This window comes from Labrus bergylta, chromosome 18, assembly GCF_963930695.1.
Source record: "Labrus bergylta chromosome 18, fLabBer1.1, whole genome shotgun sequence".
In the NCBI taxonomy this organism is placed as follows: Eukaryota; Metazoa; Chordata; class Actinopteri; order Labriformes; family Labridae; genus Labrus; species Labrus bergylta.
Genome location: NC_089212.1, coordinates 20,161,087 through 20,175,978, shown reverse-complemented (window position 1 = coordinate 20,175,978; position 14,892 = coordinate 20,161,087). Strand labels below are relative to the sequence as shown.

Below are 14,892 nucleotides of genomic sequence, written 5' to 3'. Positions count from 1 at the left end.
GTTTCCATGAATGCAGAGCAGTTCTGCTAGATGTCCCACAGACAAACTGAAACTTTACAGGTGCACATTTTTTAAGAATGGAAAGCAAACATTGACAGAAAAAAATAAAAGTGCAATAACCTTTGTTTTTGCAAGAAAATACTGTAGAAAAATGAGGCATGTAATATAAAACTAAGGCAGAGGACCCTGGGATTAGAACTGTTATTAACCATCTCCGGTCTTTCTCACTAACTGCCCTCAGGTCTCAACAGACTGTATGGCGGCGACTACAAAGACACTGAATTTCCTCTCCGTAGCTGATGTACAAAGAGAGGCCTTCACTTCTCCTCTCTTGTGACCAGAGGTTGCTGATAGCTGGTGATCACATCACCTGTGTTCTATGGACGTCATCTGATTCAAGTTTTTATGGTGCAATATTGAGAACAAATCTCCAATGCTACTTTTGACTTTTTTTTTGTATATAACCTATATTGGTTTTTCCCTTTACCTATCCATTATGACTATTCAATTTCAGTAAAGATGTCTTTGAGTTTTCTTTTTTTGTCCCATTTGTTTAAAGCCCCTAAAAAACATACTCAACCCCAAACTACAGACCTACAGATCGACACACACTTCATACATTCATATCAGCTACAAAGAGTCACAAAGAGGGTTTAATTAATTAGTAGATCAAGTGACGTCTCTAGAAATGAAAACTCTATTTGATAATTGCATAAAAAGTCAAATAGAAAACTTGTTTCATGTAATGAGTGTCATTTCCTCTGCAGAATGAAAAACACAATATTACCCAAATCTCTCCAAAGTTTGATTTCTAGAATTTCAGCCATCTTCCTGAAAGTCGAGTAAGGTTCTGTTGTGTTGGACTCTGCTGAATGATGATTGTGTTAAGCTGCAAACATCCTTTATCCTGCGGTTTCTTGTTGGCAATATAGGAATGTCAGCTTGTTTACCGTCTTGAAGAGAATTGAAATGACCCTGATTGCACTTAGCAAGGGGGGCCAAAGGATGCCTGTGTTAGTTAAACATCCTGTTGCCTTGTTTAAGTACACAACAGTGTGTTGTGCTCAGTGTGTGAAAAACACAGGAAATGCACTCGGACTATCAACATTTGTGAGATGAGAAAGATGGCTGACTTCCTGAACTCTGAATACTCTAAAGAATACAGGCATGCTAGTGGGAAAATTCATAGTCACTGTTTTTTTCCCCTACTCTATTTGAAACAAGGGACACTTTATTTGGGCTTGTTTGTGACAATGGTTACCCAGTTCAAAAAGGGAAGACAAGTCGTCACATTTACTAAAATGCAGACAGAGAACCTTCTGTCACTTCATTACCCAACGTTAGACTTATTAGAGATGCGGACTGTTTGTGTGAATAAGCTAGCGTAACAATTATGGCATGCTTACATCAGATTGTTTTGGTGGGAGAAGATCAAAGGAGACTGTAACCTTTTGCTCCGCGGATAGAAGTGCACCTCAGACAGAAAATCTAATGGAACACCCACACGAGTAATATATGTCAGGGCTACATGTGTGATTGTCCGGTGTTCATGGGCTATCTATATACAGTGACACAGAGGGATGTTTTTTATGGCTTCAACATAGGGCTGTGGCACAAGCTGTATGAAAGCCAGAGCAATACAAAGAAACTTCTCACACAACATGCTGTCACTATGACAACCAGGCAGAATCATTTAGCCTGATCTCTTGCCATTCCACACAGCACAGAAATCCAATAGCATTTAAGTCTTACGCAACCAGGCCACTGATTCACTCTGCAAGGCTTTAACATTTTTTTTTTTTTTGCAAGTAAGATTCATATAGGTGCATACATGATCATGTCTGTTATTTTAATTGGTTGGATGTGCAAGAGTTTGGGCATTAAAGGTTGGGGTAGCTTTAACTCTATGCCTGGACTTTTGATAGGCCCCCCCTCCCATTATATAGTGTTACCCCAAGACCCTTGCTACTGGCTTCTGGAGTTTTATGCAATGCTTTACTTTACAAAAATTACCTATTTCGCAAATAAAGTCATTTTGACTATGCCTCTAAAATACAAGAGCTATGTTTCAGAAAACATCACCCTTTCATTTAACAGCCTTTTGATTCAAACCTATACGTTATAACTGTAATATTAGGACTCATGAAATAAAAAATAAAATAGGAATAGCCTGAATAAAACACTAGAACTACATTAGTTCATTCACACAATCTAGAAGGGGGGGGGGGGGTCTTATTAAATTCCACGTGCAGGAGCACTCGTATCTGTACACGTTTAAAGTAGTTTCCCACAATCTTACATTGAAGGTTTAAGATAGTGGTTCGTGGGCGGTGGATCACAGTGAAGCTGCTTAATGAAAGAAAACAACAGAAATTGTTAATGGCCGAGCCTGCGAGTGTCGGCACAAGTCCTTCCTCCAGATTATTTTCTACTTTGCGTGCTATCACACAGACGCTTCCCTCTTGTATCAATGCGTGATTGAAGGGGAAACTTCTTTTGGGAAGTGCGGGGACTACTTTAGGTCAACTTTTGGAAGGAAACACTCCGAATAGATTGCCCCCCCCACACACACACACACACACACACACCGGCTACAACAGCGTGTTATTTAGCGGACCACGCGCTACTGATAAAATAACAAGACACGTAAACGATGTGTCGGTGGAGGATTTTAGATCGCGAGGGTATTGTGTTTTTACTACGTCGCGGAAGGATCTAATTTTCTCAAGCGAGGGTCGACACATCCGCCCAGTTTTCCGATGTTTCATTCCCCCCGAGTTGAAAATGGAGTTCGATTAAAGCAGATGTCCACCAACTTCTGAGGGGGAATTTTCATCGCTGTGTGCTTTTACTTTAACACGCCTGTGCTCGTATTGAAAACATTTGGACCCCCGGTTTTTTTTAATTTTTTTTTATTGGATGCCTTTACTGCAGATTACTCGGACACGTTGACGGAGCAAACGGCTCCACAGCGCTGCTTTTTTTTTTTTTTTTTTTTTTTTTTTTCTCTCCCAAGTGTTGTTCAGGACCTGAAGTTGGCGAATGGATGCTCGACAGCCAGACATAAATAATCTGCCAGACGTTACAGTTCACAACGTTTTCTACGGTTTTTTGAGGATCTATTTTTTTTTGCAAAAGGGGGGATTCGCGTTTTGACGAGGAGGATGATGCCGATGGCCCATTTGTTGTGGTCGGAATTTACGTCCAGGGAGGATAAAAATGAATCAACGATTGTCATTCCTCCTCGCGATTTAACGTTTTAGTTCCCGGCAGCAAAAGCTAACGTGAAGCTAGCTTCACTTGGCACATCATCACAGGGACGCTTAGTTAGTTAGGCATGCCCCCCGTTGGAACAGTGTTTACATGCTTATCCGAAATAGTGTGTGTGTGGGGGGGTAATTCCTGTATGTGAAGGGGGGAAAAATGGTGATATTTGTGGTGTTTTATCCCGCCGTCACTGCGTCGTCGATGCTATTGCTAGGATTTGGATCCCCGTGAGGAAAAAAATGAGTGAAGATTCAACAAATCCAAACAACGAGTAAGTGCACACAAAACAACCATTTTTCTACATTAATCACACATGTAACATTAAGCTGCGTGAACTGCACACGTTAAGATATCACACACATGCCTTTTAAGTTCACACTGACATGTAACCCAAGTAGTTTTTCCCCATCATCTTGACTTTTCTAATATTAACAGACACAGACGAGTTATTTTTTTTGTTTGCTTTGCATGTCATATGTGAATTATGTTATTAGTTTATGATGAAAATAGTGTGACAAGTAATGGCATAACGTAAGGATGCTTAGTAAAAACATCATTTCTGATTCAAATAGCTAACAATAAAGGCCACAATACACTTCTAATGTGCGATATAGGAACGTTTTATTTATGGTGTCCGTCATTTAATTGCTTTTACAACACAAGCATGTTGAGGAAATGCATTATTGCTTTAAAGACTTGCCAGTTATGAGGCAGTATTTCAGCGATGAGTCGACACAGTGTGAATTCTGTTTTAAAATATGACATACAAAGCCTGTCTGTTAGGTGCATCGCTTTCAGAATGCCTTGTTTTGACGAGTCCATATCCGTGTGTTACTGTTGTCCGCCATTATTTCCGATCATAATCAAGCGTTATAATGGAGAACATCGTCTTTGTGTTTTTTTTTAAGTAAAGCCTTTTCTTTCATGGAAAAACTGGCCCGAGTCGATTGCGGCAATGTCAACGTTGAGGAGCTGTAGATGCCATTTTTTTTTTCTCAATCGCACTCATTTACATACCACAATCTCCATTCATAAAAAAAAAAAAAAACGCTTTAAAAAAAAAAAAGGCGTCACACGCACGCCCAAACACCCCCCCCCCTCCCCTCCGCAAACCCCACGGTCTATATTTGTCATGTGAACGTGAGGTGTTTTTTTTTTTTTGGACGCGTCGCGCCCATTTCCAGTCGCATTTTGCTTTTGTTTTAATGGGCTGATCCCTTGTGTGCGCTTGTTGACAGTCAGTGAGAAATATCTGCTTCGGGAGGTGCTGCGGTCACATGATCCCCTCCATTCATAAAGTACCTGCCTGCCCATTCACAGCACTGTACACTGTTTCGCATTGCACCGACGATCACACAATGATCACATTTCCTGCTTTTTTTCTTTTTTTTTTCTTTTACTGCACAATGCATCGCACTTAAACGCAACATCTTGTCTATAAATAGTCGCTTATTTAACAAAAGCGCCGCATGTGTTCGATATAAGCGACGTGTTCTCTCCTCCCCCCCCCACTATCTCTTTGATAATGTATTTGTCACAGAGGAAGTCATATGCCCCTTTCATTCATTTACAGTGTCATGGTTTAATACTCGAAACACACCCATGGTTTCCCCCCCATTGCATATATCTAGCCTCTAAGAGGTTGTTTGATATAATGCATAGAGGCCTTGTCCTTGAACTACACTTCTGTTTTTTTATGTAACACATGTCATGCAGTGCCTTTTCTTCATATAAAGCCTCAACAAAATGTATTTGAAACCACTCATCCACAATGCATCACATACTATTTTAAGGAAATCTATAATTTTTTTTTTTTTTTGTGTGCAGTCATTCACAATGTACCATAACTAAAATACAACATAACTTAGTGTTTTTATGTTCTAGTTGTATAAGCTGCTATTTCAATGAAGTTTAAACCTCTAGTGTCAGAAAATGCAGTGAAGCATACCTGAATTTTTGTGGGACTTCTTGCACTGACCTAAGGGACATCTCGAGACCCCTCAGGCACCACTTTGGGAACTGCTGCCATATAGGCTGTATAGATCATCAGAGCTGTAGCTGTGCAGGCTACAGTATATGCTGTTTTTCTTTTTTCTCACAGCATGATGGCAGCAGCTAAGATGGCGAAGTGATCTTAACATTGTTGCTATGATTCCACCATCTTTCTGACTCTTGTGTGATTCATAGTAATTGGGTGGACAGAACACAGGAGCCATTCATTTTCGCTTAAGAAATGGTCTGTCCAATGACAGGTATCAACAATAAGATACTTTTTGATTTGATCAATCTTTACAGAGACCAAAAACAAAAATTTTATTCGATACAGTACTTTGTGTTGTCACAGCTTTGCACGTAGTGTACAAAGGTATACATAACGTAGCATGGGAAGAAACACATATAGAAGAAGAAGAAACACATAGACAATGGAATCATTCGCGTTTTTCTTAACATTTGATAATGTGCTCTGTTCCATTGTTCCATTGATAAAATAAATGCTGATGTTTTATGAGTCTCTTGCAAAACAGTGTAAGAAACCTGCCTTGTCTTTATTATCTTTACTAGATTGAAACCAATACCAGTCTTCGTGTGAGATTTTTTTTTTTTGAGAAGTAATGAAGTGTCTGTTCTTCTGTAACTTGCAGTGTAATCACTATCTAAAATCTATCCCCAAAATGTGTGAAAGGAGTGTCCTGAAGTGGTTTAGTGTGAGTGATGGGTGGTAAGCCAAGCTGTTGTACACACACAGCACACCCTTTGCTGAGAACATGCTACTTGGCCTTGGTGCAACTATGTTCACAAGGCTGAAAGGAAAAGAAGGCAAATACTACAGCCTTGTCATATTTTGGTTTGCGTCTTCTCTTGGTGTGGTGTGATGTAAGGCTTATGGCAATTTTAGACAAAGATAATGGTCATGATTGTTGAAGTAGCTTGTATTGAATGTTGCTACAATATTTATCACAATTAGGCTGTAGTCTTTTTCAGTCCATTGTACAGGTACTTCCTTATTTGTGTATAGTATATCTCTAACATTAGAAGATTAAGTGGTGGAGAATGTTGAGTTGAAGTTGTATTGGCCTACAGAAAGACAAAAAAAAAATCCCTCACCCCTATGTTCATTGAAGTTCAGTTGCCCCTGTGTTCCCTTCAACTTAGAGGGTACATCCTTATTGTTTTACAGTCCTTCACTTCTGTGCTTATTGTCTTTTACCAGTCAGGTGACTCCTCTCTCTGTGTCCCCTTCCTATCTGCGTGATTGATTTGACAGCTCAGCGTTTTATCTGCCTATGTGGGTGTCATGATCTTATCACCTGAGGGCTGTTTTGCACTCTTAGTCCTGTTGCAGAGCTTTTCCAAACACATTCCTCCCAAACAACCCCCATCATGTTCTGAAACGACAAAAGGAGACAGCTTCTTCAGCTGTTGGGCAGAGTGCTTTACGGCCTTGGTAATTGGCTATATCCTGTGGCCCTTATGTTAAGCTAAATCATTTCCTGGACCTTTTTTTTTTATTATTATTTTTTTTATAGACGGTATTATTTGGGGTTATTGCCAGTTGTTGGGCAAGACCTCCACGAACACTTAGCTTTGCTAGCTGAACTAGTCTAAGCCATAACATCTCACCTTTTGGCTGGACTGCTCAGCTGAACGCACGTTTAGTTTTGCTTCTGTATTCTTATAGGGAAGTGTTGCTTGTGACTACAGCGGTTCACAGACTAATGAAATGTGCTTCTTTTTTTTTTTTTAAAGATATCTTTAAGAGACAACTGTTACAGCGTCTCACTAATAGTTGCTTGGAATTGTCACCCAATATATTAGATTGAAAAGTAATTCAAATTGAAGCTCCCTTACATTAAATCCCTTCAAGTTTCACTTTATTAACTTAAGGTGTATAGTTGTGTAATCCTTAAAGTTGCATACAGAAATGAGAAGTTATCTTATTGTTGTGTGTGATGTATGACAATGATTCTCTGTGCTACCAGAGGCCATAGGGACTGTCTGTAACCACCACAAGCCAACACACTGAGCAGGCCTTGTGTATAGTGGTGCACTGTTCCATTCCCATGGTCAGATTTATGCCTGGATTTTCGGTATTTTAAACCCGAGCCACTTCCCTCTTTATAATTTTCATTTCCTCTTCAAGTATTTTAGGAGCGGGCATAAACTGGCATAAATGTCAGCAGTGTTTTCAGAGAATTTCAAATAAATGATTGATCATTTGTAAGACGAATGTGGACATACGAAGCCTGTTTACACTTACGAACTGTTGTGTCTTCATCACACCATCCAGATAGCGGGGCATGTCTTCATTTCTTTGTCAAGAAGAGCCTCTGATGTTCATGGACCATATCTCAGTGCTTCTAAGAAGTGCTTTTAACACTAAGTGTCTGAGTTGTGGATATTGTTTGCAGTTGTGCAGCATGCGGGAGCATAAAGGCCGGGCCTTGTTGTCGGCTCTTCGCTGCAGCTGGGCCGAGATGGTTCTTTCCTGCGAGGCCACAGACATAAAAGGACACAGATGTAAATCTTAAACCTTGTGTCTTTGATTGAGTTTCCAAACACTTTGAAAACAGGAAGGGGTTTCTGTGTGTGCGTCTGTGCACATACACACACTCTCTGGGAACATTTGGCATGTGTCTGTGTTCTTAGTAGAGATAGGCGTAGTTCCTAGATGAGTGAATTAAAGCAAAAAAAATAGCCTTATGTAATCAAATAAATGGATTAATGAGACAAGTTTTGAAATGAGATTAAATGGTAGTGCTGTGAGAGTAGCTATATTTAGGGTTTTGAACAGACTTTTTTGGGGTTTTTAGTGCTTCTTGATTCTAACATATGTTCCAGGCTGGCAGATACTTTATTTAATGTGAGTCTTCTAGATCTTTAAGATTTACAGGTTGATTTCTGACGATAATGATGACAATGTTCTTTCCAACGACTTGTCACAGCATTTTCACGTCACAACCATTGGCTATCATGTCGGTTTGGTGGTTGTCTTTCTCAAGTTGCTTCTGCGATGCATTGATGGTTTCTCCCACAGCTAGAGGGGTTGTGTTCTTCCCTCAGTCCCCCGTCAGATTCAGAGTCAGTCCCTGGGGACTACTTTTCACATCAAAGAAGACCAGAGACGCCGCAAATTTGTGGTCCGACCCCCCCCCCCCCCCCCCTTTCTTTTTTTTCGGTAATGGCAAGCGCAAGGTTTTAATTTTCCAAATACTTGTGGTTCAAATTAAGATCATCTCAATATGTGGCTGTGATTGATGTTTGGGAATAATTTTTTGGCATTTGATACACATGTGGGACTCCTTTTTGATTTATAGAGCCACAGCGCGGCGGCACCTAAAACATTGTTGTTGGGGTTGCAGGCCCATTCCAGTAATAGAGGGGTTGGTTAGAAAATCGATGTTTGAAACGCTGTCAGGCTGAGCAGTTTTGACATTCATTTGCTGGTTTGGGTCTATCTTTGATTTGGGCTACACTCACTGCTGTCTGTGACGGATGCGACCCGAAGTGGCTATGATCGGCGAATTTGTCGTCATATTAGATGGCGTTTCTGTGAAAGGATGGTGGTTAATTTGAAGTGTGGTGCAGCAACAGAAGGGTTGTTCTCTTTTTTTTTTTTTTTTTTTTTTTTTTTTTCCTGAGTCAGTTGGTAGCTAAGCTGAATGTTCTTGTGAGGGAGATGACTCACCAGCAGCCTGAGGTGTTGAGAGGAGATAGGGCAAATTTCTCTTTCACTTCTCTTTCTATAGCCAACGTATTAGTTTTCACTGAAGCTAAATAAGCAGGCTTGTGATGCCGGCCGCCTGTTTGTGTCCCTGTCGCCATTGTCCCATTATTAGTTCCGTTTTATTAATGGCTAACAGACGGTCCCTTTTTATAAGTGTCTTGTTCGGGTCTTATGTCATAATTTGCTCGGCATCCATGTTGGGTCATGTTGCTGTTTGTTGTGGGTATGTCTGTGCCCTTGAGTTTGCCACTGGTTATTTAAGGGATTTGAACCGTGGCTAATTGGCCAGCTAGTTTGCACCATTCAGATTAGATGCACTGCAGGAATCGACGGTCGAGTCCCAGATTGCATGTAATTCATTTCTTCAATGAGGCGTGATCACATTGAAGGAAACTGCAGCACTTAACCCCCTTACGGCTTTAGCTCCAACCTTGCCTTCTCTAAGCGTTTGTTTTGGAGGGAAATCTCCTGAATTATACTTTATATCAATTCTCAACTGCATTCCAATATTTACGTGATCTCGACAAGGCTGGACTTTTGTTGATCCTTAAGCATGTCGATTTGCATTAAATATAATCAAGAGTGCATTGAAGGTAACGCTAAAGCCGATAAGGAATGTAAGATTAGTGTAGTTTTTCTATGATAAAAGCTGTTGAAGACAGTCTCACATTTTAGTAAGCATAGAGATGAGTCACACACAGACTAGCTTTTCAAGACGTCTCCCATTCCCCCCCCCCCCACCTCTACGTTCCTCGTTATTGCTTTCCTTTCCGCGGATAATCTATGGAATCGGATTTGGATAAGTAGCTTGTGTTTATTCCCCCAATGATATTTTAATGATTTTTCTCCCACCCCCCCCTCAAAAGTCCTACGAACCAAAGTGGTCCAGTGGAGCTTGACCGAGCTTGACAGCCTTCCTCCGGTTTTGATACAGGGGAGAGATGGGGAGGAAAAGGGGTAGATGGTAAAAAAAAAAAAAAAGGGGGGCAAGGGGGGGGGGGGGAGCTTTTCTCCCCTTTTCTGATGCTAATGAAAGGAGGAATGGTTTTCCAGCTTTTAGCTTGCAGAGTGTGTCTCCTCTGCAGCATGCTCCGCTGCCTGGACATTGTGGGAGGACAAAACTCCAGGCCCTGGATCCAATAACGTGAAATTTCAGCAGAGAAGCGGCCATTGTGTGGAGAGAGGCAGCAGGGGAGGGGTTGGGTAGAAGGGGGAGAAGGAACGGAGGAAAGGGAGGGTGACTTGGCGAGCACCCAGGGCTCAGGCCACATCCTTTCTCTCTCGTCTCTCCTCTCCTCCTGCACTCCTCTTCTTCCTTCTCCTCCTTCCCTTATTCCCCCCCTTCTGTCTTGCTTTCAATACCCCCCTCATCCCCTTACTCTCCATCTGGGGTGGGAAGCCCAAGGCTGAGACAGGAGCAAAGCATGATGGCATGCTGGAGCCCAGCGAGCCATGGGCCGGAGCAGCAGACAAACAGCCACTTTGTCAACTTAGGAAATGGTTGTCCCAGGATCCCCCTTCTCCACCGTACACTGCAGCAGCCTGCCTCGAGGCCCAGGCCTGCCTGCTCTGCACGTGCTCCCCCATCACGCCTCACGCCTCTCCTCTCTTCTCTTCTCTTTCTTCTTTTATTACAGTTCATTTCAAGTAGAAGCTAAACTCTATCTTTCATTTAAATCAGATTGGGGTTTTTTTTCACTGCAAATGAAGTTTAAAGAGCTGTTTAGATGCTACTATTTTGTGAATGAAAAAGGCCTTACTAAAATACAAGCAGGATCTGGTGACTGTCACACACACACACACACACTGAATCCTCCATTACACTCTCACCCCCTCCCCCTGTGTGTCTCTCCTGCTTTCGGTCGGAAATGAAGTCAGTCATCCAGCAGAATAACTTGGAATAATTTGGAATGGGGGGGCTCCTTTTCTCTCTAGCCTTCTCCCTCCCCCTTCCCCTCCCTCCCCCTTGCCCACAGTCCCAGGCCAGCTGATCTGCTTCCGCTCTCAATTGTGTGTCCAGCCGATTGTGCTCTCCCAGAAAGGGGCGTGGAGGGAGGCCTTTGTCTCCGCTTTCCCACTCTGAACCCTGTGTGTGTGTGTGTGTGTTCGTGTTGAAGCAGGTTGCAGTCAAATACCCCGTTGGAGCTCACAATCTTTCTTCTTTTTTTTAAAAATAAGAATGGGGAAATATGTATATGCAGGATTGGACAAGGGATGGAATAAGCCTTTATTCTCCTGTTATAAAGACATTTTTTTTAAATTAAACTAGGTTGTTTGTTTGTTGTAGATTTTGGTTGACTTGTTGGTTTTCAAGTTTAAGAATAGATTTGCATTATTAACTACTTAACTACTGCAATAACTATCTTTATTGAATTAGTTGTTTCGAACTTGATTCACACATACACAACCCACTTCACTTCCTCTCCGGGCCGGGCCTGCCCCCCCCCCCCCCCCCCCCCCGGTTGCTGGCATGTGTGTGATGGTCTGAAGGGTCAGGTCCTGGTCATTGTGCCCTGGTCATGGCTGAGCGACACCACCGCCTGCCTTCTGTTCACCCCAGGGACCCCCGCCTGATTGACAGCCCCTCCTGCACCCATCACCCGCATCCTTTTTATTAGGGGCCATCAAGGGTTGTAACAGCAGCAGTATTTCCTTTTTTTACTGCCTGTTATTCTGCTCAAAAATGCACTTTCCTGCCATGGCAGAGGTTCTCATGATAGGTTAAGCACCATGTCCGCGGCGCTGTAAATAAGGGCAACCAGAAAGGATGCAAGAGGGAAGTTAGCTGTGGTTGTGTTTTTCTGCAAGTCTCTCATGACCAGTCTGTTTTAGTTTGGGGCAAGCATGTGAGAAAGAGTGCTGAGAACTGTGATATGAGGTCACTTGGTTAGATTCTGAATGTTAATAGCTTGATAAACTCTCTATCTGTAATGCTCCAGCCCTGCCATCCATTATTATTTGAGCATATTTTTGATTGGCAGAGCAGTTGCTTATTTTTGGATCATTTTGCAAATTTGGTGGCAGAATAATCAAAGCAAATGTTTAAAAACGTCCCTGGATTGCGTGGCTATAATAACAAGCAACAGACTTTCAGTGTTGTCCAATTTTGTTTGCACCATGACTTAAAAAGCTTGCTGGAAATATAGACACATTGGCAAACCGTCAACCCTGAACAGGCAGTGTTACACGCAGCTATAGCAAATTTAACATTTTTGAAGCTTTTTATAGCTATTCAGTCCGAACCAATGATTGTTTGCAAGTTTTGATTTAGAAGCAGAACAGGATGTATAGATATGTGTTTTAATTGGATAATTTAACAGGCCGGTCTTTGTTTTACACTCTCTAAACTGTAAATTACATTTAGAGATGCCATTGATAGAAGATCTCCCTTCACCTCATCCTATGCTATTTAAGTTTCCATTTAACAGCTGTCAGGGTGTGTCTAGATCCTCCATATTTTTATGTTTCCATGAAAAGTAAAGAATGGAAATACTTATCAGATAGGGCTTTAACACTTGCAGAAAACTAGCTGAAAAACTTTGGATATTTGCCGGAGGAGCTGTATGTGTGAACGTAAACAGCCACATTTTTCATTAGGACTTCACCCGGAGTTTCTCCTGCCAGCCCTCTTCGTATTTTATCCGAGTGAGCTAATGTGAGAACGCAGCAGGATATTACCCGGAGAATTCACCTCGAGCCAATGGAAGGGAGAGTGACGCCTATATCCTGTGACTGCCGCACGGTGCATAGACTGTATACACGCGACCACTATGATCACACAATTAAACGGCTGCATTAGAGCAGCCAATTGTGCTGAATAAAAGAATGTTTAAAACCGTGACTAACTACTAGCTAGTTTGCGGTTAGCATTTCTAAATCAACTCAAATATCGCAAAGAACAAATTTCAAACCACTCATTGTTTAATTGTTGGTTCAGATTCTTGCATAAAGCTGACCATCAACTAGAGACTTTTAATTAAAAGAAGAAGAACGCACAGATCGAGTTTATGTACTGTTCATGTACAAGAGAGCCAGCCAAGCTTTGGTTGTTTCCCAAACACACCTCTTTTCCCAATCCTCTCCTATCACGTTTTTTCTATCGTTAGTTAACTGCATACAGGTTTATGCTCATGAAAAGTGTAAAGATGTTGGACATGTAAAATGCACTTTTAATTATGGAAATTTACAAGAAATGTATTTTTTTGACGGATTTTCTTTGACTAAACCTTTGTTTAAAATGTATTTTTACGACCAACCTTAGTAACATGTTGTCAACACATCATTGACCTATCATCACTTTTACTTAAATAAGGCCAGAACTATGCATGTTCAGCATTAAAGCATTTGGCTTTGTGTCTAATACTCATTCTTTTAGCACTATTTTTGGTCTCCTCCAACAGCTGACCGAAATCCCTTACAAGTATTTTAGGTTGTCAACGTTGTTTACCTGATAGTCATTACCAGTTTGTGTAATGTTTGTTTGGTGTTGAGCAGGTATTCTACAACAGGTTTTCAGAGACTCATGCCACAGCTGCGAGAGTAAACAAAAACAGTAAAGCTGTGTATGTAAGAAAAGATGTAAGATGCATATCTGGGGGATAGTTATTTGTTAGTTCATAGCCTTCTGTGACCTCTTTCATAGTGTCTTCTGGGAGATAATTATGACTTAAAGAGTCTGGTTTTCCGAAAAGCAGTGTTTTGTCAGTTGGTTTATTAAGATTTGTTTATTCTGTGGTTTCTTGGAACTGGTAAACTATTTCCAGGTTCCAGGATATCAAAGCATTCACATGATAAAAAAAAAAAAAACTAGCTCCAGATTTCATGCTCTCTGGCTGTTAGATTAATTACTAACCAATAACCTGGACACTGACGTTTGCCCAGGGTGTGGAAGACAGGAGGCCAAAGGTAAGTTTTATAGGGTAGGACAAGACAAAGAGAGGAGAGGCAGTGAGTGGGAGGAAAGAGCAGAAACCCCTGGTTCACTTCTTCATTTATTTAATGTGACAAGTAGGCGAAATATTTCTCCCTTAATCCCAATTTCATTGAAGGAATTCTTTTGAGGTGTTTCAGAACATGTGACGTCATCTTGGTTGACCAGAGAGCAAAGTGTCACAGGCAACATCCGGCAGCCAAACTCTTTAACTCCTTTGCCCATTTCTGTCAGCTCTCGAATCTTCTCCAGTATTTAATGTTTTACCCAGAGACTGTGCAAAATGCTGCCCTCAGCACACCCTGACCTTTGTCATTTCCGGTGGCCTGCTGCAGTCTGTGTTATCTAATGAGGTGAAAATCTGACTTCAAGTGAAGTCAGTCTATAGAGTTGAAGTTATGAAGTTCAGTCAAAAAATAAGTTGACGTAAATCATGGTGTGATACAGAGTACGAATCACTGGGAAAATGTAGCCATTCATTCAGTTCATGGGACTCCAGTAGGACCTTTTTTGCTTTAATTCTTTGAGACTTTTAAATGTAGAATATTAAAATGAATATTGAAAAAAAAAAAATGTTCTATCCACTTCTTTTCGTTTTGATTCAGATACATATGTGCCAATACTGATATTTTTTTTTTATCATAAGTATTGTAATTGTTGTTGGTGTAATGTGTAATGTTACACAAAGCTGTAGTGAACTTCACATTGCATTTCATATTCCAAGAGAAAATAGAATTCCAAAGAAATGTATTTGAACGTTGTGCTGGCTTCACGTATAAACGGGTAGCAGCAACAATTAGCAGGTTGTCAAATTCAATATTTTAAACTGAAGTGCAAGAATTGTACTTGAGCTGTTCCATCTTGTCTGAATGACCTGATGTAGACGATTCGTGGGCACTTGTAGTTCAGTCTGAGCGTCTTCAAAGCGAGACCCAATACTGATATTAGATCAGATCACTCCCATCTCTAG

The 14,892-nt window shown here is 41.1% G+C and overlaps 1 protein-coding gene across 1 annotated transcript in view; it reads left to right on the top strand.

Annotated features, from left to right (window-relative positions):
- The first annotated feature begins 2,582 nt into the window (after nucleotides 1-2,582).
- The window catches only part of spred1 (sprouty related EVH1 domain containing 1), a 33,553-nt gene continuing 21,243 nt past the window's right edge, over nucleotides 2,583-14,892 (top strand). Inside the window, exon 1 of the mRNA XM_020638691.3 lies at nucleotides 2,583-3,538. Within this exon, the coding sequence (XP_020494347.1) occupies nucleotides 3,507-3,538 (32 nt within the window). The 5' untranslated portion in view covers nucleotides 2,583-3,506. The remainder of the gene's footprint in view (nucleotides 3,539-14,892) is intronic.